The sequence below is a fragment of the Cebidichthys violaceus genome, unplaced genomic scaffold, assembly GCF_023349555.1.
Source record: "Cebidichthys violaceus isolate CVI_PGR_0920_01 unplaced genomic scaffold, fCebVio1.0.p SCAF_20, whole genome shotgun sequence".
Classification (NCBI taxonomy): domain Eukaryota; kingdom Metazoa; phylum Chordata; class Actinopteri; order Perciformes; family Stichaeidae; genus Cebidichthys; species Cebidichthys violaceus.
In genome coordinates this window covers 5,354,575-5,378,492 of record NW_027176373.1, presented here as the reverse complement: position 1 = coordinate 5,378,492, position 23,918 = coordinate 5,354,575, and the positions used below count along the sequence as shown (strand labels likewise).

Below are 23,918 nucleotides of genomic sequence, written 5' to 3'. Positions count from 1 at the left end.
CCTCACTGAGTCTGTAAACTTGCCCTACTGTTATTTCGATATTAACAAATCAAAATTGTCACCTTGAAGGGTTTTCAAAGGGACAGTTTTGAATACGGTGACCTCCTGTCATCTCTTGTACATTTGATTGTCTCTAAATCTACCTGCCTCTACATCCTTCTCCCAGTCGTCACAAGGTGGGGGTCACCGCACCCTGCTGTACGGACATGCCATCCTCCTGAAGCACACTCACTCCAGCATGGTGAGCACATTTTTTTTGTGAACAATGTTTATTAGTTTGATGGTGAGGCCATTTACAATCAAGTACGTGGCTACTGGTGCTCTGTCCTGTCCTCTCCTATAAGCAGCAGTTGTCCTCACAGTATTATTCTCTCAATTAGTTTGAGTGCATGTCATCTCACGCCACTAAGTTGTTCTCCCTCTCTTCGTGCTGCAGTACTTGTGCTGTTTGACTACATCGCGCTCACTGACAGACAAATTGGCTTTTGATGTGGGTTTGCAGGAAGATTCCACAGGTGGGTATGAATTTCACTGTCCACTGTATGTTGCACACACGCCGATGTCTATTTCTGCATTCTAAATCTATTTGTCCATCACAGGAGAGGCCTGCTGGTGGACCATCCATCCAGCCTCCAAGCAAAGGTCTGAAGGCGAGAAGGTCAGGGTGGGAGATGACCTCATTCTCGTCAGTGTTTCTTCAGAGCGATACCTGGTGACCATGATTTTATTTACTTGCATTGTACAGTTACTGACAATCTGTTGTCAGTAAATCCTACTTGGGCTGTTACATAGTTGAATCTGATTGGTCAAGTCTTGACTCGAATCATGTCTTTTTTTTCTTGCTCATTGATCCCCCTCTGTTTAAGCTTTATGTATCTATAGAAAAAGAGTAAAAACAGCATTATTTGCAAAGATATGTGTTTCAGAATAATGAACAGTACTATGTGTTGTGTCAAGTTAGAGTGTGTGTGTGTGTGTGTGTGTGTGTGTGTGTGTGTGTGTGTTAGTTGTGTGTAAAATGTATCTAGCACTCTGATAATGCCATGTTTTTATGTGAGCGCTCTGATTAATAAACGTAGACCTATTCTTTGATTTTGAAATAGCATTATGTTGTTATTTATGATTGATGAATGATCCTTCGTATCACTACCACATTTTGACATCACTGCAGCAATTTAAGGGTGAGATTGGAGAGTTGAATCAGGCTCCTTAGATCGAATAGTCAACTATTCAGGATCTCCTCTAAATCCTATATAACCACCTGCACTTTTTTCAGCATTTGTCCTACGCCAGTGGTGACTTGATGGTAGATGCCTCTTTCATGCAAACACTGTGGACCATGACCCCTGTGATGTCTGGATGTGAGCTGGCTGAAGGTCTGTAATTGTATTGTTGCTAAAAAAGTCTCTTTTGTCCATAAACCTGTCTACTCTCTCAGCAATATCACTCTTTTCCTCTAGGTTTTCTGACCGGAGGGTACGTGCTCAGGCTGTTCCATGGTCACATGGACGAGTGTTTGGCAATCCCAGGAGCTGAACAAGGGGACGACCAGCGCAGGTGACCAAAATCTTTTATTGCTGTACTTGCCACCAAATGTTCTTTCATTCTTAACCATTTTCCAAAGCACAACATATGTTTTTCAGTATGTGCTCTACATTTTAAAACACGCCTCTGGTGTGGGGACTCTATTGAAAGCTCTTACACCCCTGTGACTTGAGTTTAGCTTACAAATGTCAAAGTTTTAATGAAAAACAACTCCCCTATTCTTATCATGAAATGCAAATAAATAAAATGATATGTTTTTTCTGTTTGGTTTAATTTGGCAACAATGCTTGTTAATGTTTCTCAGCAGCAAGAGGTTTCCAGAGTGGTCCATGCTTGCAATCTGTATTACCACATAACTATGGAAAAACTGACAAATGATCATTGTGATGCGCTACCTATCTCAACACAGTTTCAAGATTCTGCAAGTTGATTGTCATAATGTACTAGCATGAACTGAAACCACTTGAAATTAACAAAAACATTTTTTAATTTTTCCAACCTTAAACTTCTGACACATGTTGCACGTCATTGATTGGCATGTTGTTGTTTTTTCAGAGTTGCTCATTATGAAGGAGGGGCTGTATGCAGTCATGCTCGATCCCTATGGAGACTTGAGCCACTCCGTATCGCGTGAGTAACTTGATTCCTTGCATTAAAAAAAACGTGTGTTACCGCATTCATTGTTAGTGACTTTAAACTCATCCATTTGTACCCGTTGGTAGTTGGAGCGGGGGTCACATTAAATGGGGCCAGTCTTTCCGGATACGTCACATAACAACAGGCAGATACCTTTGTCTGGATGAAGAGAAAGGACTGCTGCTGGTGGACCCGGAGAAGGCAAATTCCAAGATGTCAGCCTTCTGCTTCAGAATTTCAAAGGTCATTGTCATTCAAAGACACCTGAGCCAGAAATCAATTATGTGTTTGAGACTCCATTGTGTCGTGTGTAGATTTTTACACAATTTTTCCTTTTTACCACAGGAAAAAATCGAATTGATCCAAAAGCGAGATGTGGAAGGCATGGGCACACCTGAAATTAAGTATGGAGAGTCCATGTGCTTTGTACAGCATGTTTCAACTGGCCTCTGGCTCACATATGCTGCTGTCGATGCCAAATCTGCCCGCCTGGGTCCTCTAAAGAGAAAGGTAAAGCAGAATTAAGTCAGCATGTACTTATGTACAGTATATTTCATGGTTGTTGAGTATATACTTGTGTTTTAAGAGCACCTGTGTTTAATTCTTAGGCCATACTCCATAAAGAAGGTCACATGGATGATGCACTCACAGTGGCTCGATCTCAGACCGAAGAGTCCCAAGCTGGCAGAATGATTTTCAGCACATCAGGCCTCTTTAACCAGTTCATCAAGTACATACTTTAGTTTATTCAAATTTTGCCAATTATTATGTTTTTTGTTTTTAAGTTACATCATGTTTTTTGTGGTATTCTCATGTCTTTTTTAATGTCTCCAGAGGTTTAGATGCTCTGGGTGGGAAAAACAAATCTGCCAACTCCACATCTCTGCCTATGGACACAGTGGTGCTCTCCCTGCAGGACCTCATTTTTTACTTCCGACCCCCCGAGGAGGAGCTGGAGCACGAGGACAAACAGTTCAAGCTTCGTTCCCTCAAGAACAGACAAAACCTCTTCCAGGAAGAGGTTGGTCTAACTACTGACGAATGACTATTCGTGAAAATGTTATACAGTGGCATTGGGTTTAAATTTAGTTTCAATTCAATATTTGTATTTGAGTTCTCTATATGTTTTTATTGTTTTTATCAGGGAATGATTACTCATGTCCTGGACTGTGTAGATCGCCTCAATGTCTACAACACAGCAGCTCACTTCTCAGAGTATGCTGGGGAGGAAGCCGCAGAGTCATGGAAGGAGATAGTAAATCTACTGTATGAATTGCTTGGTATGTCCATCTGGTTATTTGTTCTACGCAATTATGTTGATTCTAGATCAGTCAGTATTTTTTTTATACTAGCCACCTTTCTTATTTGTGAATGTGATGCATTAGCAATTGTTTCTGCTTCCCTTCCTTTGTGAAGCTTCTTTGATCAGAGGTAATCGTGCTAACTGTGCCCTGTTCTGCGACAACCTTGACTGGCTGGTCAGCAAATTGGATCGTTTGGAGGCTTCTTCAGGTATCTAAGACACATAGAAGCTCATTTAGATGCTATGACTACAATGAACATTGTATTTTTTGTTGTTTGGTCTTTCCAAAAGCCAAAATGTATTAGACTGATCACTTAACTGTGAGTGATGAAAGCTTCTGTGCTGCTCACTAGTATAAGTGAACACCCTGTCAAATTAAATCAAATTTGATTTGTTATTAACAGCATACAGTGGGATCAAAATACTAAGAATATCTGTCAATATGATGCAATTTATGAATATTCCTGCAACAAACACTAACTATGTGAATAAATTGGTGTGTTGCATTCAATTGCATGACATTTTTTATTTGTTCCTGTTATTGTGTACAAGGGTGTATTATATAGTATTGTGCTTTTCTGTCATACCATATAAACATGTACTGCCAGTGTTTGTTAAACTTTATGCATATGTTGTCACATTTTTATAACAGGAATCCTGGAGGTGTTGTATTGTGTCCTGATTGAGAGTCCAGAGGTGCTGAACATTATCCAGGAAAATCACATCAAATCCATCATCTCTCTGCTGGATAAGCATGGGCGCAATCATAAGGTCAGGAACATGTCACACTTTTTACTTAGATGTTTGCTGAGCAAACCTAATTGATTGATTGCAGTTCATATATTCTTTAATAAATTAACTATTGTAATATATGAAATATTGAGCTACAAAGCAGCACTGGAACAATCTATATCCCTTTTTGCCAGGTCTTGGATGTGCTCTGCTCTCTGTGTGTGTGTAATGGGGTGGCGGTGAGATCAAATCAGAATCTCATCACAGAGAATCTGCTTCCAGGTCGTGACCTCCTACTTCAAACCAACATTATCAATTATGTAACCAGGTGGGTCCATTTGTATCAAAGCACTTTGGTACAGGCTTAAAAAAGCTTTATGCTCTTTCTTCTGTGTTGAAGCCCAATTATCAAAACATCTGCACTGACTTAGGTATTGTTTTGTAAATCTCCTTTAGCATGAGACCCAACATTTTCCTTGGAACATGTGAAGGATCCACTCAGTACAAGAAGTGGTATTTTGAGGTGATGGTGGACCAAGTGGAGCCGTTCCTTACAGCTCAGCCATATCACCTGCGTGTGGGTTGGGCTCTGACGGAGGGCTACAGTCCTTACCCTGGTGGAGGGGAAGGCTGGGGGGGCAACGGGGTTGGGGATGACCTCTACTCCTACGGTTTCGACGGGCTTCACCTCTGGTCAGGTAAAGTAAACATGGTATGACTCAGTATTTGTTGAGCACCGGCACCACCGGAACCATCCTGGCTCGGATGTGAACAATATATTTACAAGAACATGTATTTCCTTTATTTAAAACTCTTTAAATTGTATCTTTAAATTGTATCTTTCTCTTTATTTTGTCCCAGTGTCGCCTATTTTTTTCCTACATTATGCATACAAGTTACTCAGATAAACTCCTGATGATTTCATGCATATTGACAAAATACAAATGAATTCTCTCTGTATTTCCACAGGACGTGTTCCGCGTCATGTTGCCACACCCAATCAGCACATCCTGGCAGCAGAAGATGTGGTCAGCTGTTGTTTGGATCTGAGCGTGCCCAGTATTTCCTTCCGTATCAATGGGCATCCTGTTCAGGGCATGTTTGAGAACTTCAACCTGGACAGCTTGTTCTTCCCTGTTGTCAGCTTCTCTGCAGGCGTTAAGTAGGGAATTCTGCGTTATAAAATAGATAATTATTAATTGATTCTTTAATAAGTGCAGTACCATTGTGTAATTTTTAGCACTAATGTCAATTTTCCACTCTGAATTCAAGGTTGCGATTTCTTCTCGGAGGGCGTCATGGGGATTTTAAGTTCCTCCCACCTCCAGGATATGCTCCATGCTATGAAGCAGTGCTGCCAAGGGACCGTCTGCGGATTGAGCCCATCAAGGAGTATAAGCATGATTTTGATGCCGTTCGCAACCTGTTGGGCCCAACTCAGTCCCTCTCACATACAGCCTTCACTCCTGGCCCTGTGGACACTATACAGGTAAAAGTCCTATTCCATACTTTTTTTCCATTCTCATTTTATCCTCTGCACTGAATTTCAATATCCTTTCAGATTGTACTTCCTCCTCATTTGGAGCGCATTCGAGAGAAGCTTGCAGAAAATAGCCATGAGTTATGGGCTGTTACTCGCATTGAACAAGGGTGGACCTATGGACCAGTGAGTGTTTGCAGTGTTTCCAATAGAAAATGTTGCTGTGTACACAAAACATTCCCTTAAAACTTTTTTGTTTTTGTTTTAAATCATTGTTAAGTTTCGTGATGACAACAAGAAGCTGCACCCCTGCCTGGTAGACTTCCAGAGTCTGCCTGAACCAGAGAAGAACTACAATTTAGCAATGTCAGGAGAGACACTCAAGTAAGTCAGTGCCCTCACTCAGCTAACTGCACTGTGCTTTCGTCTCATTGTATTTCTAACGCCTTGTGTGATTCTTTTCAAAGGACTCTGCTGGCACTAGGATGTCATGTAGGAATGGGAGATGAGAAAGCCGAAGAGAATCTGAAAAAGAACAAGCTCCCCAAAACGTGAGCTGGAAGACATTCATTTATGTTGATACATTTTGTTAAATTGATCTGTTTTATCATGTACACTGTTAATGGCCTTGTAAAAGATATTTGTGGCCCATTTTGATCACAAATTGTTGTTTGTTAGTTACATGCAGAGTAGCGGATATAAGCCAGCCCCTCTGGACCTCAACCATGTCAAGCTCACTCCTAATCAGAACACTCTAGTGGAGAGACTGGCAGAAAATGGACACAATGTGTGGGCAAGAGACCGGGTTCGCCAAGGCTGGACATACAGTATTGTGCAGGTATCATCATTCTTTTTATGATAATGTTGATGATAAGTATGTGAAGGCAATATGATGGGTACATGCTGCATACCTTTTTTTTCATTACTTTGTTCCATTACACTTTTATGTTTAATATTTTTTTGCGTAGGATATAATGAACAAGCGCAATCCCCGTCTGGTTCCTTACAACCTGCTTGATGAAAAGACGAAAAAAACCAACAGGGACACAGTTTGTGCAGCTGTTCGCACTCTCATCGGATATGGTTACAACATAGAACCACCCGACCAGGAGAGCAGTAAGTTTGCATCTATCTACAAACAGGATGGCATATTTTATTATTTTATGCATTACAAAATTCTTTAGTAAAGTTACAGGTGTTTTATCAAAACTACAAGCTTTTCTTTTAATTACTGTGTTTGTGTTTATGTAGGCGGGCATGGACCAGCAACTGGTGATAAGATCAGAGTGTTCAGAGCAGAGAAATCTTATGCTGTCACACAGGGGAAGTGGTACTTTGAGTTTGAGGCTGTGACAGTCGGGGAGATGAGAGTGGGCTGGGCCAGGCCCAGTGTTCGCGCAGACACTGAACTCGGCGCAGATGAGTTGGCATATGTCTTCAATGGCTTCAAGGTGGGAGCAAGACCTAGTTTACATGTGTCTAAAGTTTTCCAAAGATTCTGTAATACTAACTTCTAAAATAAGCTATTTTCTTCTTTTTAGGCCCAACGTTGGCATGTGGGAAATGAGCCATTTGGTCGACAGTGGCTATCTGGTGATGTGGTGGGTTGTATGATTGACCTCACGGAGATGAACATCATGTTTACACTCAACGGGGAAATGTTGATCAGCGACTCAGGCTCGGAGATGGCCTTTAAGGATATTGAGATTGGAGAGGGTAAATACAGTAACAGCTTATAGCAAATTAAGTTCTCAGGTATGTGTTTCTGATTCTGATGATCATGTATGTATCTAACATCCCTAGGCTTCATACCTGTGTGCAGCCTGGGCCTGTCCCAGATCGGCAGGATCAACTTAGGCCAGAACGTCAGCAGTCTTCGTTATTTTACCATCTGTGGCCTGCAGGAGGGATTTGAACCCTTTGCTATCAACATGAAAAGAGACATTACCATGTGGTTCAGCAAGAGCCTTCCCCAGTTCATCAATGCGCCCACTGATCATCCTCACATGGAGGTACTGTGCATTATTTGTTTTGATGAGATATCTCTTTGTTCCCATTATGAATAAGTTAGTATTTTCTAGATCACCACCGGCCCCCTTTTATTTATGTTCTAGGTGTCCCGTGTTGATGGGACAGTGGAATCTGCCCCTTGTCTCAAAGTGACCCACAAGACATTCGGATCACAGAACGCCAACACAGACTTGCTATTCTTCAGACTCAGCATGCCAGTTGAGTTTCATGAGACCTTCAAAGTCCCAGCAGGGACCACCCTTCTTACCCGTGCGCTGACAATCCCTGAGGATGAGGTGTTAGAGGTGGACCCAGACTCTGACTTTGAAATACTCAAGAAGTCTGCTACTCGCAAAGAGCAGGAAGAGGAGAAGAAAGAACCCTCTGTGCCTAAAGAGATCCCTGCCATTAAAAATGGAGAAAATGAGAAGGATGCCTCAACTGAGAAAAGCAAGAAAAAAGGGTTTGTATAGATTCATGCATATAGTAGAGTGACTTGACAAGGGCTGTATGGGCGAGAAGGCAGGGATAATGTGTTTACATTCACATATATAGTGAGTAATTGCTGCTGTTATTTACAGATTCCTTTTCAAGGCTAAGAAGGCTGCATTAATATCTCCACCACCTGTTGTTCCCACCATGCCCCGCTTAATGGAAGATGTGGTGCCAGATGACCGGGATGACGTTGACATCATCCTCAACACCACTACAGTATAACTTATCTTTTATTTATAGGGTTTTCCTATTCATAACCATATAAACTCTGTGCACACTTTGTTCATTTGTACGTATACTGTTAACTGTAGATACAATAATTAACATACAATATAAAAAATGTTGCCTTTATTACAGTATTTTTCATATTGAACTTGTTTCTCAATACTGTGATGACTTTAACTTTTTTGTTGAATCATATCCACCTGAAACTGTACAAATGTTTATTTCCCATTTACCATCTTCCTTCACCAGTACTATTATTCTGTGAGAGTGTTTGCGGGGCAGGAGCCCAGTGGCGTGTGGGTGGGCTGGATCACACCTGACTATCACCAGTATGACCCACATTTTGACATCAGCAAAGTGAGAAATGTAACAGTCACTGTAGGCGATGATAAAGGAAACATACACGACAGGTATGTTACTCTTCTCTATACAGAAAACTACAAAAATATGAACTTTCTTTTAAAATGACATAAATGCATGTATGCGGATTGTTTTTCTGTCTTCCTCAGTATAAAACGCAGTAACTGCTACATGGTATGGGGAGGAGAGTTCAGCAGCTCCCAGCAGACCCGAGTCAGTCAAGAGGATTTTGTGATTGGTTGTCTCATTGATTTGGAAACAGGACTCATGACTTTCACTGCTAATGGAAAAGAGATCAACACGTTTTACCAGGTCAGATGAGCTTTAATCTGGTATTCATACAGGTCCTTATAAAGTCTTGGTCATTTAATGCAACCATGTTATGTTCCCCTCTTGCAGGTGGAGCCCAACACAAAACTGTTCCCAGCTGTCTTTGTCCTTCCTTCCAGTCTGAATATGATTCAGTTTGAACTAGGCAAGCTGAAGGTCAGTCACTAAAAGTACTCCACTCATGGAGACTACATTTACAAATTCCCAAGTTTGTTATATAACCATTCTCCTTATCATAAAATTTGCCTTACTTTACCTGTCTTTCTAGAACATTATGCCGATCTCAGCCGCCATGTTCCGGAGTGAACGCAAGAACCCTGTTCCCCAATGCCCTCCTAGACTGGATGTCCAGATGTTAACCCCAGTCATCTGGAGCCGCATGCCCAACCACTTCCTGGCTCCAGAGACAGGTCGTATTAGTGAGAGACTGGGCTGGGTGGTGCAGTGTCAGGAGCCACTCAGCATGATGGCCCTCCACATCCCAGAAGAGAACAGGTCAGAATTGCATCTGCCTGCACTTATCAATTGCATTGTTAAGAGTTACAGAAATGTATTGCTTTCTTTTTTTTGGTGAAAATTAACCCGTTTAGTATCCTCTAGGTCAGGGGTCGGTAATTGGCGGTCCGGATCCGGACCCAGACGCTGTCCTATCCGGACCCGGACATATAATTGAGAATCATACATTTTGGCGGGCGCTAATGTTTTAACCTGCGCATCTTTTTTGGCCTTTACGGCACTCATTCAGCAGTTCAGGAAACACACTGACCAATTGCATGCATTAATTTAATCTCACGTGATGCTACTCAGCCAATCGAATGTTTATTCCAAAATGCATCGTGAGTCGAATGAAATTACGCAGACAGGCGAGAGACGGACACCATTGAGAGAGGCGGAGAGCAGTGAGAGAGACGGAGAACAGTGAGAGAGACGGAGAGACGGAGAGCAGTGAGAGAGACGGAGAACAGTGAGAGAGACGGAGAGACGGAGAGAGGGAGAACAGTGAGAGAGACGGAGAACAGTGAGAGAGACGGAGAGACGGAGAGAGGGAGAACAGTGAGAGAGACGGAGAACAGTGAGAGAGACGGAGAGCAGTGAGAGAGAGCAGTGGGAGAAGTAAGTCGGAGAAGCAAGTTAACATGGCGTGCTCTAAAAAGAGAAAAGTGGACCTCGAAAACCGAGCTTTTAATAAAGAATGGACGGACTTGTATTTGTTCATTCTTCCTGCTGGTGCTACAAAACCTCATATGTTCAGAGACCGTGGCCATTAAGCGCCAATGTGAAACGCCACTATGAGACCAAACACAAATCTTTCGACCGAGGCAGCTTTTTCCACTATGAACACTATTAAAAACAAATATCGTTCCAGGATATCCAATGAGCACCTTCATATGTGCATGAGACTAGCCCTGACACCATTCCAGCCCAGATTTAAAATCCTGGCAGGACAAGCTACAACTCACTTCTCTCACTAAACAAGAAAAAGAGATGGAGTGGGATGTAAGAGGGAAAGAAAGAAAGAGAGAAGGAGGTGTTAAAGCTGTTCAATTGTTAAGAGATTGTTTATTATAAAGTTGACAGATCATTATGATGTTAACAAAAAGAGAAGAAAAAAGTTAACTCCAGCCACACTCTTTAATTTTCATTCATTTTTCTAAAATCAAGCACTTTTTTTTAATAAGATGTAAGTTTTTCAAAAGTTATTTTTTGTGTATTTTATTTTTAGATGGAGCCTTTATTTTACTTGAAATGAGAGAAGAACATTTATTTATGTATTTCTATGTATTATTTATAATCCATCCAGTTCAATTTGAAAACAGAATAATAATTGTTAAAATATAATTGATGTGTGTGATGTCTTTATTTAAATTTGACAGTTGTTGACTACACAGAGACGTTGTTACTACTACTAGGCTACTAAATGGCGCAAGTTAGATATTATTATAATGTTCCGGACCTTTGCACGAGGAGATTTTCTCAATCTGGACCTTTTGGAATTTTAATTGAATACCCCTGCTCTAGGTGTATTGACATCCTGGAGCTGTCAGAACATATGGACTTGCTGAAGTTCCACTATCATACTCTGAAGCTGTATGGCTTAGTGTGTGCTTTGGGCAACAACCGTGTGGCTCACGCTCTGTGCAGCCATGTGGATGAGTCCCAGCTCTTCTACGCCATAGAGAACACCTATCTACCTGGACCAATGAGGAGCGGCTTCTATGACCTGCTCATCAGCATGCACCTGGAGTCTGCCAAGAGGAACCGGCTGGGAACCAACAAGGAATTCATAGTTCCAATGACAGACGAAACACGCAGTATCACTCTGTACTCTGACAAATCTCATGCTTTACCTGGGGTTGGCCTTACTACATGTCTGCGTCCCAAACTCCATTTCTCCTCCATTGGGTTTGTTGGAACCGATCAGGACATCTACACACTGAGTCCAGTCATCCCCTTACAGGTGAGGTTGAACAGGTTTGGTATTTTAAGGACCTCTTGAGTCAGTAATAATCATACGTTTGCATTTCCAGGTGCTGAAGACCAAGGCCCTGAACATGCTGACCGAGGCTGTGCAAGATGGAGGTCAAGCCATGAGAGATCCTGTGGGAGGTAGTGTTGAGTTTCATTTTGTTCCAATCCTGAAGCTCATCAGTACCCTCCTCATCATGGGTGTGTTTGATGATGAAGATGTCACACACATCCTGAAGATGCTTGAGCCCACAGTCTTCAGTGGCAAGAAAGCAGAGGATCCTGCTGAGGAGAATGCCATGTTGAAGGAAGAGAAGGAACAAAAAACACCTCCAAAAGAAGAGCAGCAAGAAGGCACTGGGGCAGAAGAGGAATATGAGGATGATGGCTTGGGTGAAGAGGATGAGGAAGAAATGGAGGAAGAGGAAGAATTAGAGACAGAATCGATTGTGCCACATGAAGGAAAAGTGGTTGAGACTGAGCAAGTAAATGGCGAGAAAGGAGCCGAGGAAACAGAAAAAGAGATTAAAGAGGAGGATAAAGAAGAACATCTAGAGCAAGGACTCTTCCAGATGAAGCTACCAGAGTCTGTCAAATTGCAGGTATGACTGGTTGTTTAAGAATATACAAAAAAACTTGTGTTACTGTTAGTATAGTATCAATGATTCACTTTACTTTTGTCCTTTAGATGTGTACTCTACTGCAGTATTTCTGTGACTGTGAGCTACGTCACAGAGTGGAGGCCATCACTGCTTTTTCAGACCAGTTCGTCAGCCAGATACAGTCCAACCAGAGGCTGCGCTACAATGAACTTATGCTGGCCTTCACCATGAGTGCTGCTGAGACTGCCCGCAAGACCCGTGAATTTCGCTCCCCACCACAGGAGCAGGTACACCCAAGATTGTTTTATTGTATTAAGAATTGTTAAGTTAAAGAAAATCTCCATCCTGAAAACACAGTTCATCCTGAATTTAAAAAAAAATAATTCTGGTCAAAAACTGGGCAAATGAAGATGCAATAACATCAAATTGAGAACTTTTCAGTGCAGCTGGTTTAAAAATGTGCTCAATGAAAAGTGAACTTACCTAAACATTCATATGGGAGAAACATGTCTTCTATATCCTATCAAAGAAACTCATCAAAGAACATATCATTTCCTTAGATTAACCATTTTTGCAACAGATTTTGACTTGTTCCTTTTCTTGCTGTTGTGTAGGTCAACATGCTCATGAACTTCAAGAACTGTGCTGAGGATGAAGAGTGCCCGGTTCCTGATGAGGTCCGCGAAGCTCTGCTGACTTTTCACAACGCCCTGCTGGCTCACTGTGGTCAGTCTTCATCAACAGTATCAAATCTACTGACATCCGCATTTAAAATGAACACTCCAGTTGGCAGGTTTAAATAGAAATTACAATACCTAATTTGAAACTTCTCTCTTAGGTGTTCATATTGAGGAGGAAGAACAAGAGGAAGAAGTGGATAATTCTCTCCGTGGACGACTCGTCCGTTTGTTGGCAAAGGTGAAAAAAATCCGTGAGAAGAAGGTAGAGGTGGAGCCTGAACCACAGGAAGATAAAAAGCCAAGTAAGCCTTTCATCTTTTCCATGTCACACGCAACTGCAATAAGACTGTATCTTTTTTTTGTATCGACATTTGTCTGGAGAAGTAGAAATACATTCGGAAGCTTTCTTTTCAGTCATTTTGGAGTAGCTAATTGAGTTTTTTTACCCCACAGTACACAGTCTACAGTAACTTTAGTACAGTACATAGTATCTTTTGTAGTTTTTCTTAACTCTTTGTACTCTGTCTATCAGGCACATTGCAGGAGCTGATTTCCCACACTATGATCCACTGGGCTCAGGAGTCGTTCATCCAGAACCCTGAGCTGGTGCGTATGATGTTCAGCCTCCTTCACAGACAGTATGATGGGCTTGGTGAGCTCATGCGTGCCCTTCCTAAGGCCTACACCATCAACGCAGTGTCAATTATCGACACCATGGACTTGCTGGAGTGCTTGGGCCAGATCCGCTCACTGCTTATTGTCCAGATGGGTCCGGAAGAGGAGAGGCTTATGATTCAAAGCATCGGGTTAATATACAATTTTAATTTATTCTGAATATCTTGCCTTATTGTGAATTTTTGGATAACTGCAGGTGACAGGAACTATACATCAACTTCATTTTTGTTTTTCTTAGGGACATCATGAGTAACAAAGTTTTCTATCAGCACCCCAACTTGATGCGAGCCTTGGGCATGCATGAAACTGTCATGGAGGTCATGGTCAATGTGCTTGGCGGCGGGGACTCAAAGGTATGTTTTTTGTTCCACTTAACTGCAATGCAAACATGCTCAATATACAAATAGACCTTGCTTTATATTAACATCAGGCAATACACAGAAGCAGACAATAACACCAATGTTGTGTTACTTAACTTTACATTAGTAACATGTTTCCTTCCAACAGGAGATCAGATTCCCTCGAGTGGTGACAAACTGCTGCCGTTTTCTCTGCTATTTCTGTCGCATCAGTCGCCAAAATCAGCGCTCCATGTTTGACCACCTCAGCTACCTGCTCCAAAACAGTGGCATCGGCCTTGGTGATTATTTTTATTCAGTTCCAGCAGTATTCTCGATGATTTATTCTAGATGTTTGAACTGTGATTAAGCTGGACATTATGTGCTGTTTTTTTAGGAATGCGGGGCTCCACTCCCTTGGACGTGGCTGCAGCCTCTTGTATCGACAACAACGAGCTGGCATTGGCTCTCCAAGAGCAGGATCTAGAAATGGTAAAATATAATCAATGTGCGATGTACAAAACAGGCGTTGTGCAGAATTCTTCATTACTGGAGGACACCGTTATCTTTCCAGGTGGTGAAGTATTTAGCTGGATGTGGACTTCAGAGCTGTCCAATGCTACTGTCTAAAGGCTATCCTGACATTGGCTGGAATCCTTGTGGCGGAGAAAAATACCTTGACTTTCTTCGTTTTGCTGTGTTTGTCAATGGTCAGTATTTTATTTGCTATACAATATACTATTTTAATTCTAATGCTCATATTGTTTCTGTTTTCTCCCTTATTAACACTAAATACCTTGCTTTACCCCTTTCCATAGGAGAGAGCGTAGAAGAGAATGCCAATGTGGTGGTGCGTCTCCTCATTCGCAGGCCTGAGTGCTTTGGTCCAGCCCTGAGAGGAGAGGGTGGTAATGGTCTATTGGCTGCAATAGAGGAGGCCATCAAAATATCAGAGGATCCTGCAAGGGATGGTCCTAGTGTTAAGAAAGACAGACGCTTTCCCATGTAAGAGCTCGTAGCTTTGGTTTGAAGGCCTTCTGATGGTATTTAATAAGGAGCCAAAGTGTGTATTATCTCCTCCAGTGTTGCTGTAATCAAAATATTTAGAGCCACTTTATTTTTTTTGGTAGGTTTGGAGGAGAGGAGCAGCATGAGGAAAACAAGGTGCACCTGGGAAATGCCATTATGTCCTTCTACTCTGCCCTTATTGACTTGCTGGGACGCTGTGCTCCAGAGATGCACGTAAGCTGTTTAGTAGCAACCACACTGGACTTTTCAAATAGGTTGAGAAAGAAAAACAGATACAGAAATAGGAAATCTAGTCTTTGTAGATAAAAAGCAAGTTTTTGTCTCTACAGTTGATCCAGGCTGGTAAAGGTGAGGCTCTGAGAATCAGAGCCATCCTGAGGTCCCTGGTCCCCATTGAGGATCTTGTGGGAGTCATCAGCCTTCCTGTTCAGATTCCTTCGTTTGGAAAAGGTAAACACTTTGGAAAACATACTGAATATATGAAGCTAGGTATCTACAATCAGTGATGATTGTTGAAAGTGTCCTCTGCCATCAGAACACTATTGTTAATGATTTTTCCAAAATGTTTTCTTTATGTCATGCTTAGACAACAGCATCATAGAACCAAAGATGTCAGCTAGTTTTGTGCCAGATCACAAGGCTCCCATGGTTCTGTTCCTGGACAGAGTGTACGGTATTGACAACCAGGATTTCTTGCTCCATGTGCTGGAGGTGGGCTTTCTCCCTGACATGAGGGCTGCTGCCTCTCTGGACACGGTGAGCCTCAAACAATTTACAAACATACCATCATATATGGTCCTTGGGGAGAAGTGACGAGTGGGATTATAACCATACTGTTGAACTCAATTCACTGCCAGAGTTTCTGTCCAACAGGCTGCTTTCAGCACTACAGAGATGGCCCTCGCTTTGAACCGCTACCTGTGTTCTGCTGTGCTGCCACTCATTACCAAGTGTGCCCCACTCTTTGCTGGCAGTGACCACCGAGCCATAATGATCGACTCTATGTTGCACACAATCTACCGGCTGTCTCGTGGACGAGCCTTCACAAAGGCCCAAAGAGACATCATTGAAGAGTGCCTCATGGCTTTGTGCAAGTGAGTTTATCCTCATGGCAAACACATCTTGCAGTTTAAAAGAGCCAGGTTCATAGTTGATGTTGTCTTTATTTATTTTTCTTTCAGACATCTACGTCCATCCATGCTTCAGCACCTGCTAAGACGGCTGGTGTTTGACGTGCCCATTCTCAATGAGTACGCCAAAATGCCCCTGAAGGTATGAGCATCTTTTTAACATTATAAAACTATTCAAAACATGCTGATAATGATTTTTTTTTAATGTGTTTGCATCCTGCAGCTTTTGACCAATCACTACGAGCGTTGTTGGAAATATTATTGCCTCCCTAATGGTTGGGCCAACTTTGGAGTCTCATCAGAAGAGGAGCTGCATCTGACCCGCAAACTGTTTTGGGGGATCTTTGAATCGCTAGCGCACAAGGTGGAGCTCCTTCAATCCTTGATTTTTCATTTTCAGTGTATTAGATGGTGTATGGGTATATTGTAATATCTTGTTATTGTGTTTCCAGAAATTTGATGCAGAGATTTTCAAAATTTCAATGCCATGCATCTGCGCCATCGCTGGAGCCATTCCTCCCGACTATGTAGATGCCAGCTACTCCTCAAAAACAGAGAAAAAGGCATCAGTAGATGCAGAGGGAAACTTTGATCCTAAACCAGTAGAGACCACAAAGTGAGAGGATTTTTGTCATTATAGCTTTTAGGACATAAAGTATCTCTCTGTAAAAAAAATTTAAGCTAAATGGACTGATTCCTTCAACCACAGCACTATCATCCCCGAGAGACTGGATCCCTTTATCAACAAATATGCTGAATATACACATGATAGATGGGCCTTTGAAAAGGTATAACTTTTGTTTTCACTTGCTGTAATCACTCACAAAATATTAATACTATTCATCAGCTAATTCAGGAGCAACATGCTACGTTAGTTTGATTGGAAGAACTATACATTATGTGCTTGAATTTGGAAAGAAGCTATTATATTTGTTGGAACAAATGACAGGTGTAACAGATATTGTTTTTGTATGTATGTTCCAGATCCAGAATAACTGGTCATATGGTGAAATGCTGGATGAAAATGCAAAAACTCATCCCATGCTCAGACCATACAAAACCTTCTCAGAGAAGGTAGGTCCACGGTCACGCTGTGCATTACATCTTCCCGTACTTTTACTTCATCTGTGCCTGCATTTGATCACACTGACAATTTTCTGACAGGACAAAGAGATCTACCGTTGGCCAATCAAAGAGTCAGTCAAAGCCATGCTTGCATGGGAATGGACTCTAGATAAAGCTAGAGAGGAAGAGGAGTCAGAGAAGAAGAAGGCAGTATCACGAAAAATCTCACAAACTGCACAGGTATAAAGCAGCTGTGTGGATGTTCTAATGCTTAATAATGTCATCACGGCAGTGTTGTTTATTGTACAATACATAACAATAACTCTTTCCATTCTAGGCAACCTATGACCCAAGCCATGGCTACAGTCCACAGCCCATTGATATCTCACACATGGCTCTTTCAAGAGACCTGCAGGTAAGTGTTTGAACCTTCTGTGTCTTAATCTAATATCTAATCAATATTCATAGTTTATATCTTTTCACAGTCTATGGCAGAGCAACTGGCAGAAAATTACCACAATACCTGGGGGCGAAAGAAAAAGTTGGAGCTGCAGTCCAAAGGTAAAATATATATTGGTTTGGAGGAGGGAACCTAGATATTTGGAGAATGACAGATTTGGCTTTTGCCATTTCTAAGAGTTTTGATTGTGCTTCTGTTTGTGTAGGAGGTGGAACACATCCTCTGCTGGTGCCCTATGATACTCTGACAGCAAAAGAAAAGGCACGAGATAGAGAGAAGGCTTATGAACTGCTTAAGTTTTTGCAGCTTAATGGATATGCTGTCACAAGGTAACATTGCAGAAGAGCGTTTCCATTTCATCTGCTGTTGAAAAAATAATGAACATGTTTTCTGTTTTAAATGTTAATTGTGTGGCCCTAGCAGAGAGTATCCTCCGGTCAACTTCCCATTCAAACGACACAAACAGAGATTAGAGCACAGGAAGTTATATCTATATTGATCAAGTTGAAAGCAATCAAAATAAGGTGTTGAAACAGAATGACTGGATGCATGTAGCTGTGCCATTCTCTAGCAGTTTCAAGTCATATCAGTGTTTGAAAATTAAAAAAATGTATTGTTTATAATGTGCTTTATATACTATACTTTAAAAAAAATGTAGTTTTAAGGAATACTTCATGTTTCTCTTTGAAATTATTAAATAATACATTATTTGACTATACGGGAACCAGTATTGAACTTGGGAGAAACGTTTTATCTAATTCAAGTACAAAGCATTAAGTTCTGCTTCACTTTAGGGGTCTGAAAGATATGGAGTCTGACATCTCATCCATCGAGAAGAGATTTGCTTATGGTTTCCTGCAGAAGCTGCTGAAATGGATGGAAATTGCCCAGGAGTTCATCGCTCATCTTGGTACTGTGGCGCAAGGATCAAAAACATATATCTCGTAACATCTGATAGAATTGTTTTCAGTGAAATTGTAATACATGTTTTTACAGAGGCTGTGGTAAGCAGTGGACGAGTGGAAAAGTCTCCTCATGAGCAGGAAATCAAATTCTTTGCCAAGGTGAGACTATTGTGTAAAGCTAAAGTGATCACAATTTTTAAGACTCACCTTGTCCTCATCTCTGTACTGTGTGTACAGAGTAAGTGTGAAAACTCTCTCTCTCTCTCTCTTAGATCTTGATGCCTCTCATCAACCAATATTTCAAAAACCACTGCCTCTACTTCTTGTCGACACCTGCGAAAGTTCTGGGTAGTGGTGGGCATTCTTCCAATAAAGAGAAGGAGATGATTGCAAGGTGATCTCTCTTTTATATAAATATCTCTCTTTTATATGAATATAACCCACATATGTTGTGTAATGTATTCTTTTCACATATTACTTCCCCCTTTTATAAATGTCTCCTTTTTCTTGCATTTTCCTTTCCTTTCCTTCCCTTTCTTTTCCTTCTCGTCATAGTATCTTCTGTAAAATGTCTGCTCTGGTGAGGCACAGAGTTTCCCTCTTTGGTAAGATGTCAGTTTCTCAACGTCAATTTTTCTGAATCGTCTCACTCTTCTCTGTGTTTCTCATATGTCACTGTATTTTATTGGCTGTCATGTATTTTTGTGAGGGCGAGTGCAGTTATTTTATATGCATTCACAGTATGTGGTGATCTGAATTGTATAAAAGACCTCATATCAGCAGAACTGTGTTTGTATGTGCAGGAACGGACGCTTCAGCAATTGTTAACTGTCTTCACATCCTGGCACGGTCATTGGATGCAAGGTTTGGTATTTTTTATTTTCTTAAATGCATTGGCTATTAACATGAATATGTTTTTGTTTTTCATTTTAATCTTCCTTCTTTGCTTCATTAGGACAGTAATGAAGTCAGGGCCTGAGATTGTGAAAGCAGGGCTGCGGTCATTCTTTGAGAGTGCTGCGGATGATATAGAGAAGATGGTAGAGAACCTCAAACTGGGCAAAGTATCCAAAGGCAATCAGGTAATAGAAGTACACAATATTTGTCTTGGACTGTTCCAAATGATCTGTTAAATATTGGACCCTAAATATCCTGAGCCCATGATCATATGCTGCTTCTCTCCTTTAAAGCAAGTGAAAGGCGTCTCCCAGAACATTAACTACACAACCATTGCCCTGCTCCCAGTGCTTACCTCCCTGTTTGATCACATTGCTCAGCACCAGTTTGGAGATGATGTCATGCGTGAGTGCTTTTACATTAGTACTGTTTCTGATTTTACATGGTGTATATGGTGGTATGTATCCTGACACTGCCATGTCTGTCTCTCTTGCTTACATACAGTGGATGATCTACAGATGTCATGCTATCGCATCATGTGTAGCATCTACTCCCTTGGGACTGTCAAGAATCCACATGTTGAGAGGTAACTTCATATCTGTATACATTAAAATGTTTAAAGTCAATTAGAAGTTGTACTTGGGAGCATCTTTTTGAAATTGTCCATTTACAGGCAGAGACCAGCTCTCGGAGAATGTTTGGCTCACCTTGCAGCAGCTATGCCAGTGGCCTACTTAGAGCCCCATCAAAATGAATTCAATGCTTTCTCTGTCTACACCACAAAGACGCCCAGAGAAAGAGCCAGTGAGTGCATTACCCTTTCCTCAGATTTGTTGTTCTGTCTGACAAAGTCTTGTTTCTGAATTTTATTTCTTTAACTACCTCTCTTGTGAAAGTCTTGGGCCTTCCCAGTGAGGTCCAGGAATTATGTCCAGACATTCCAGAGCTGGATGCTCTGCTAAAGGAGATTGGGGACTTGGCAGAGTCAGGGGCTCGTTACACTGAGATGCCTCATGTGATTGAAATCACCCTGCCCATGCTGTGCAACTACCTACCTCGCTGGTGGGAGAGAGGACTTGAGAACTTCCCTGAGATGGAGGGGCAGATCTGCACTGATGTCACATCCGAACACCTTAATCAGCTGCTGGGAAGCATCATGAAAATCGTCGTCAACAACTTGGGTATCGATGAAGCCTCTTGGATGAAGAGGTTGGCTGGTGAGCACCATTTTAAACTCGTATTAATGTGTCACATTGTACACCTGAGTATGTTTTTTGTACAAATAAGATGGCACCTTTTGTTTTCTCTCTTAGTGTTTTCACAGCCCATTGTCAGCAGGGCAAAGCCAGAAATGCTCAAGTCCCACTTCATCCCTACAATGGAGAAGCTGAAGAAACGCACCTCAAAGGTGGTGGCTGAAGAAGACCATTTGCGGATGGAGGGTAAATCAGAGGGGGATGAGGAAGACGGCACTATACGTGATGAGTTTGCTGTCCTCTGCAGAGACTTGTATGCCCTCTACCCTCTACTTATTCGCTACGTGGACAACAACAGGTACAATAAAATTACAAACACCAACGTGTTATACTTTCTTAACGTTATACTTTTCTAACTGTGAGTCTTATCTAGTACTGACAGAATTGATGCATTTACATTTTCACATATTGTTCATTAGCCAAGCTTGTTGAGACTTTGGGGAGTCTCAAAGTCATGTATTCTGCTACAGGGCAAGATGGCTGACATGCCCAGACCCGGATGCAGAAGAGCTCTTCCGAATGGTTGGAGAGGTCTTCATTTTCTGGTCCAAATCTCATGTGAGTATGTTCATTTGAACGTTGAATGCCACCATTTGTTGCAGCTCACGTCCTGAACTGTACTGTATGTTTTCCAATTTCCCTCTCTATTGTAGAACTTCAAACGAGAGGAACAGAACTTTGTTGTGATGAATGAGATCAATAACATGTCATTCCTCACCGCTGACAGCAAAAGCAAAATGAGCAAGGTGAGTTAATTAAAGGCAGAACCAGCAATGCAGTGAGGCTGGTTTAGTGTCAGATGTCAAATCAGGCATATTGTGTAACAACTGTATGTTTCTTTCTTTGTGCCCTCGTTTTTCAAGATTTTGTTACTTTACCAACTATTTTCAGCCAGGTATAAATGGTCATTTATTAAACTATTACTACCCTTAGTTTGGCTACAGGAAATTCAAACCATTGTATCAGAGACTTAAATCCAACAAAGCAATTTAAAACAGAAAGGCACTTGTGCACCATCTTTACCAGGTACAGGATTTCAGTGCCTAGGTTTATGGTAGTTTCTGATTTTGTATATGTTCTATTTTTAATGTCCTTGTTTATTGGGCTACGTTAAATATAGCAACGTCTTCTATTACTTTTGGAGGTTTGATATTAATTCGCAATTTTTGAGAACGATAGCAGTTGTGTTAACAATATTCTCTCTTTGGCTGTCCCTTGTCCTCTTCTTTTGGGTTGCGGCTGGGTTTCCAGGGCGGGGACTCAGAGGTTAGACTTTGTTCCTGCACGACCGCTGTGCTGACCGCATGGCACCTCACTTTGGGGGAGCTTTTCATCAACCTCTCCAGCACACTGGCACATCTGATCCACATACACTCTAACACATCCAGAAACACTCAAGTACACTCACTTACTCGTGCTCATAGACCTGCACATTCCATTCAGAGAGTCATGTCATAGAGACAACTATTTTAGTGCCAGGGACAAATGCTTTCCTCTGTACATGCAGCTGCATCTGCTTAGTCATGAATACTTTGCAGTCTATTAAGAGTGAAACAGAACTCAGTTGAGAATTTGTCGTTGCTATAAATATATAGTTATATATATATTAATAGAACATGACAATCCTAGCCAGAAGTCTCTTCAAAGGAGCAACAGATGGAGTTTGGATCCACTTACACTGTCATTAGTATTGCTATGCCTCAGTGTATGAGCCTCTGTACTTGTGTACCGACACTCAATGTCTTACACAAAACTACTAATGTATGTCTACAAAAGCTTTAACTAGTACAACATTATAAGGATATACTGTAATCAATATGCACTAGGAAGAAACACACATTCTCATAAAGGATCACCGGACAAAAGGGCACACCCCATCTGCGGGCCATCCCCAGTCCTGCCAGTGTGTGGGTGGGGGAGTCTGGAGGCGCTTGATGAAAGTACTCAGCTGTAGAGTTGGGCTCATGGCACTGGGCTTTACACCAAGCCCAAGGTGGCAGTGAGAGAACAGTGCCATCATCCTGTCACTGAGTTTGCTCTTTTTTGATCATAGTTGAGGTGGAGTCTTCTAGTATGTCTTTTGTTTCTTTTCCTTGACGGATGGTTGACCTGTAGCTTCTGTAATGCAGCTTTTTGCCACTAGGGGATGATGTTAGTCTTCTCTGTGCTCTTTCTTCTCTCCTCCCTGGAAATGCCATGGCACATCATGGTTTACTTTCCTTTACATCTCCTAGTATCCACACTAACACATGACTTGATGCTTAACGTCACTGAAGCAGATTTCTTGAAACATTTGTTGGGTTCCCTCTTTAGAATGTGCTCAAAATGACCATGGACCTAACCATACATTAATTCACTCTTATTATCTATATTATTCCCCAAAAGGCTTTGCACCCTGTTTCCTCTAAACTAGTCTTCCATAACACACTTGCATCTGTCCCTGAATTGAAGCAGAAGCAGTGGCTGATGAACTGAGTGAGTACAACTCTGGAACTGATATTTAACTTGGATAGGGGGGGCGTACGGCCTCTGGGATACACTTAATTCTATGTCTGGCAATGACATCCCAACAAACATCTATAATGAAAAGGCTGCTGATAGAAAGTCTGTGAATGTCCTGTTCTATTCACTTTCCATTTCAGACTTAATGTATATGTCTGAATTTTTATTTTAATTCATGAACAGACCTACCTGTGCGATCAAGCCATTATTTTCACAATGCAAGCTAAGGGTTTATACACTTGAGCCACTGTAAACAACACAATAATGACCAAGTTGTGAGTTTTGTATAGTTCAGTGGACCATATTAGGTACTTTTGGTATTTTCTAGCAGCACTATGTATAATATCTGAGTGGTAATGAGTAATATCAATATCATTCATCAATACAGTCGCCATTCCCCAAGTTAGATTTACTCATTGGACCCCTTTAAATCTGTCCAGTAACATTGCGCTCTCCACTTTATTGTGTGGTGGCTGTTACTGTGTGATATCTGTTGTCTAAACAGCTATGGCTTAAATAGAAATACCCTGTGACCTATTCATAGAGCATGCATTTAATAGACTAAACATTCATATTACAAAATGCATTTATATATTGTATGCTCTCACATACATTTGCACATCTTGGAGGACTCCAGAAAGAGCAGATAACAGAAGGACTGAACTCTCACAGAAACAGAACAGCAGTAGGTGTGTGATTAACATCCTGCTACTAATAGGTCTAACTAATTTCAAGAGTTTCGTTCTGTAACTTCATCTAATATTTTAATCTTTCACCAAGGGCTGCTGTTGTTACTA

General features: G+C 41.4%; 1 protein-coding gene across 1 annotated transcript in view; it reads left to right on the top strand.

Moving 5' to 3' along the window:
- Nucleotides 1–23,918, top strand: part of LOC137876338 (ryanodine receptor 1-like) — a 49,878-nt gene that overhangs the window by 4,757 nt on the left and 21,203 nt on the right. Inside the window, exons 4-74 of the mRNA XM_068715817.1 lie at nt 167–241; nt 437–515; nt 600–712; nt 1,277–1,376; nt 1,461–1,557; nt 2,101–2,175; nt 2,268–2,424; nt 2,527–2,691; nt 2,790–2,911; nt 3,016–3,202; nt 3,326–3,461; nt 3,598–3,693; nt 4,137–4,255; nt 4,411–4,544; nt 4,673–4,914; nt 5,186–5,378; nt 5,489–5,705; nt 5,778–5,882; nt 5,977–6,080; nt 6,164–6,247; nt 6,375–6,534; nt 6,665–6,812; nt 6,948–7,147; nt 7,238–7,412; nt 7,500–7,708; nt 7,811–8,169; nt 8,288–8,417; nt 8,676–8,836; nt 8,936–9,098; nt 9,186–9,272; nt 9,385–9,611; nt 11,136–11,574; nt 11,645–11,843; nt 11,922–12,031; nt 12,080–12,184; nt 12,271–12,471; nt 12,799–12,910; nt 13,023–13,166; nt 13,397–13,670; nt 13,778–13,892; nt 14,047–14,179; nt 14,275–14,369; nt 14,452–14,587; nt 14,696–14,882; nt 15,008–15,119; nt 15,236–15,356; nt 15,493–15,662; nt 15,780–16,000; nt 16,088–16,178; nt 16,260–16,400; nt 16,489–16,652; nt 16,746–16,824; nt 17,021–17,110; nt 17,201–17,341; nt 17,439–17,516; nt 17,587–17,662; nt 17,767–17,890; nt 18,356–18,471; nt 18,558–18,625; nt 18,739–18,860; nt 19,022–19,071; nt 19,270–19,330; nt 19,422–19,548; nt 19,657–19,768; nt 19,868–19,949; nt 20,037–20,167; nt 20,260–20,580; nt 20,677–20,917; nt 21,090–21,177; nt 21,273–21,365; nt 21,871–21,885. Coding sequence (XP_068571918.1) covers nt 167–241; nt 437–515; nt 600–712; nt 1,277–1,376; nt 1,461–1,557; nt 2,101–2,175; nt 2,268–2,424; nt 2,527–2,691; nt 2,790–2,911; nt 3,016–3,202; nt 3,326–3,461; nt 3,598–3,693; nt 4,137–4,255; nt 4,411–4,544; nt 4,673–4,914; nt 5,186–5,378; nt 5,489–5,705; nt 5,778–5,882; nt 5,977–6,080; nt 6,164–6,247; nt 6,375–6,534; nt 6,665–6,812; nt 6,948–7,147; nt 7,238–7,412; nt 7,500–7,708; nt 7,811–8,169; nt 8,288–8,417; nt 8,676–8,836; nt 8,936–9,098; nt 9,186–9,272; nt 9,385–9,611; nt 11,136–11,574; nt 11,645–11,843; nt 11,922–12,031; nt 12,080–12,184; nt 12,271–12,471; nt 12,799–12,910; nt 13,023–13,166; nt 13,397–13,670; nt 13,778–13,892; nt 14,047–14,179; nt 14,275–14,369; nt 14,452–14,587; nt 14,696–14,882; nt 15,008–15,119; nt 15,236–15,356; nt 15,493–15,662; nt 15,780–16,000; nt 16,088–16,178; nt 16,260–16,400; nt 16,489–16,652; nt 16,746–16,824; nt 17,021–17,110; nt 17,201–17,341; nt 17,439–17,516; nt 17,587–17,662; nt 17,767–17,890; nt 18,356–18,471; nt 18,558–18,625; nt 18,739–18,860; nt 19,022–19,071; nt 19,270–19,330; nt 19,422–19,548; nt 19,657–19,768; nt 19,868–19,949; nt 20,037–20,167; nt 20,260–20,580; nt 20,677–20,917; nt 21,090–21,177; nt 21,273–21,365; nt 21,871–21,885 — 10,104 coding nt within the window. The remainder of the gene's footprint in view (nt 1–166; nt 242–436; nt 516–599; nt 713–1,276; nt 1,377–1,460; nt 1,558–2,100; nt 2,176–2,267; nt 2,425–2,526; nt 2,692–2,789; nt 2,912–3,015; nt 3,203–3,325; nt 3,462–3,597; nt 3,694–4,136; nt 4,256–4,410; nt 4,545–4,672; nt 4,915–5,185; nt 5,379–5,488; nt 5,706–5,777; nt 5,883–5,976; nt 6,081–6,163; nt 6,248–6,374; nt 6,535–6,664; nt 6,813–6,947; nt 7,148–7,237; nt 7,413–7,499; nt 7,709–7,810; nt 8,170–8,287; nt 8,418–8,675; nt 8,837–8,935; nt 9,099–9,185; nt 9,273–9,384; nt 9,612–11,135; nt 11,575–11,644; nt 11,844–11,921; nt 12,032–12,079; nt 12,185–12,270; nt 12,472–12,798; nt 12,911–13,022; nt 13,167–13,396; nt 13,671–13,777; nt 13,893–14,046; nt 14,180–14,274; nt 14,370–14,451; nt 14,588–14,695; nt 14,883–15,007; nt 15,120–15,235; nt 15,357–15,492; nt 15,663–15,779; nt 16,001–16,087; nt 16,179–16,259; nt 16,401–16,488; nt 16,653–16,745; nt 16,825–17,020; nt 17,111–17,200; nt 17,342–17,438; nt 17,517–17,586; nt 17,663–17,766; nt 17,891–18,355; nt 18,472–18,557; nt 18,626–18,738; nt 18,861–19,021; nt 19,072–19,269; nt 19,331–19,421; nt 19,549–19,656; nt 19,769–19,867; nt 19,950–20,036; nt 20,168–20,259; nt 20,581–20,676; nt 20,918–21,089; nt 21,178–21,272; nt 21,366–21,870; nt 21,886–23,918) is intronic.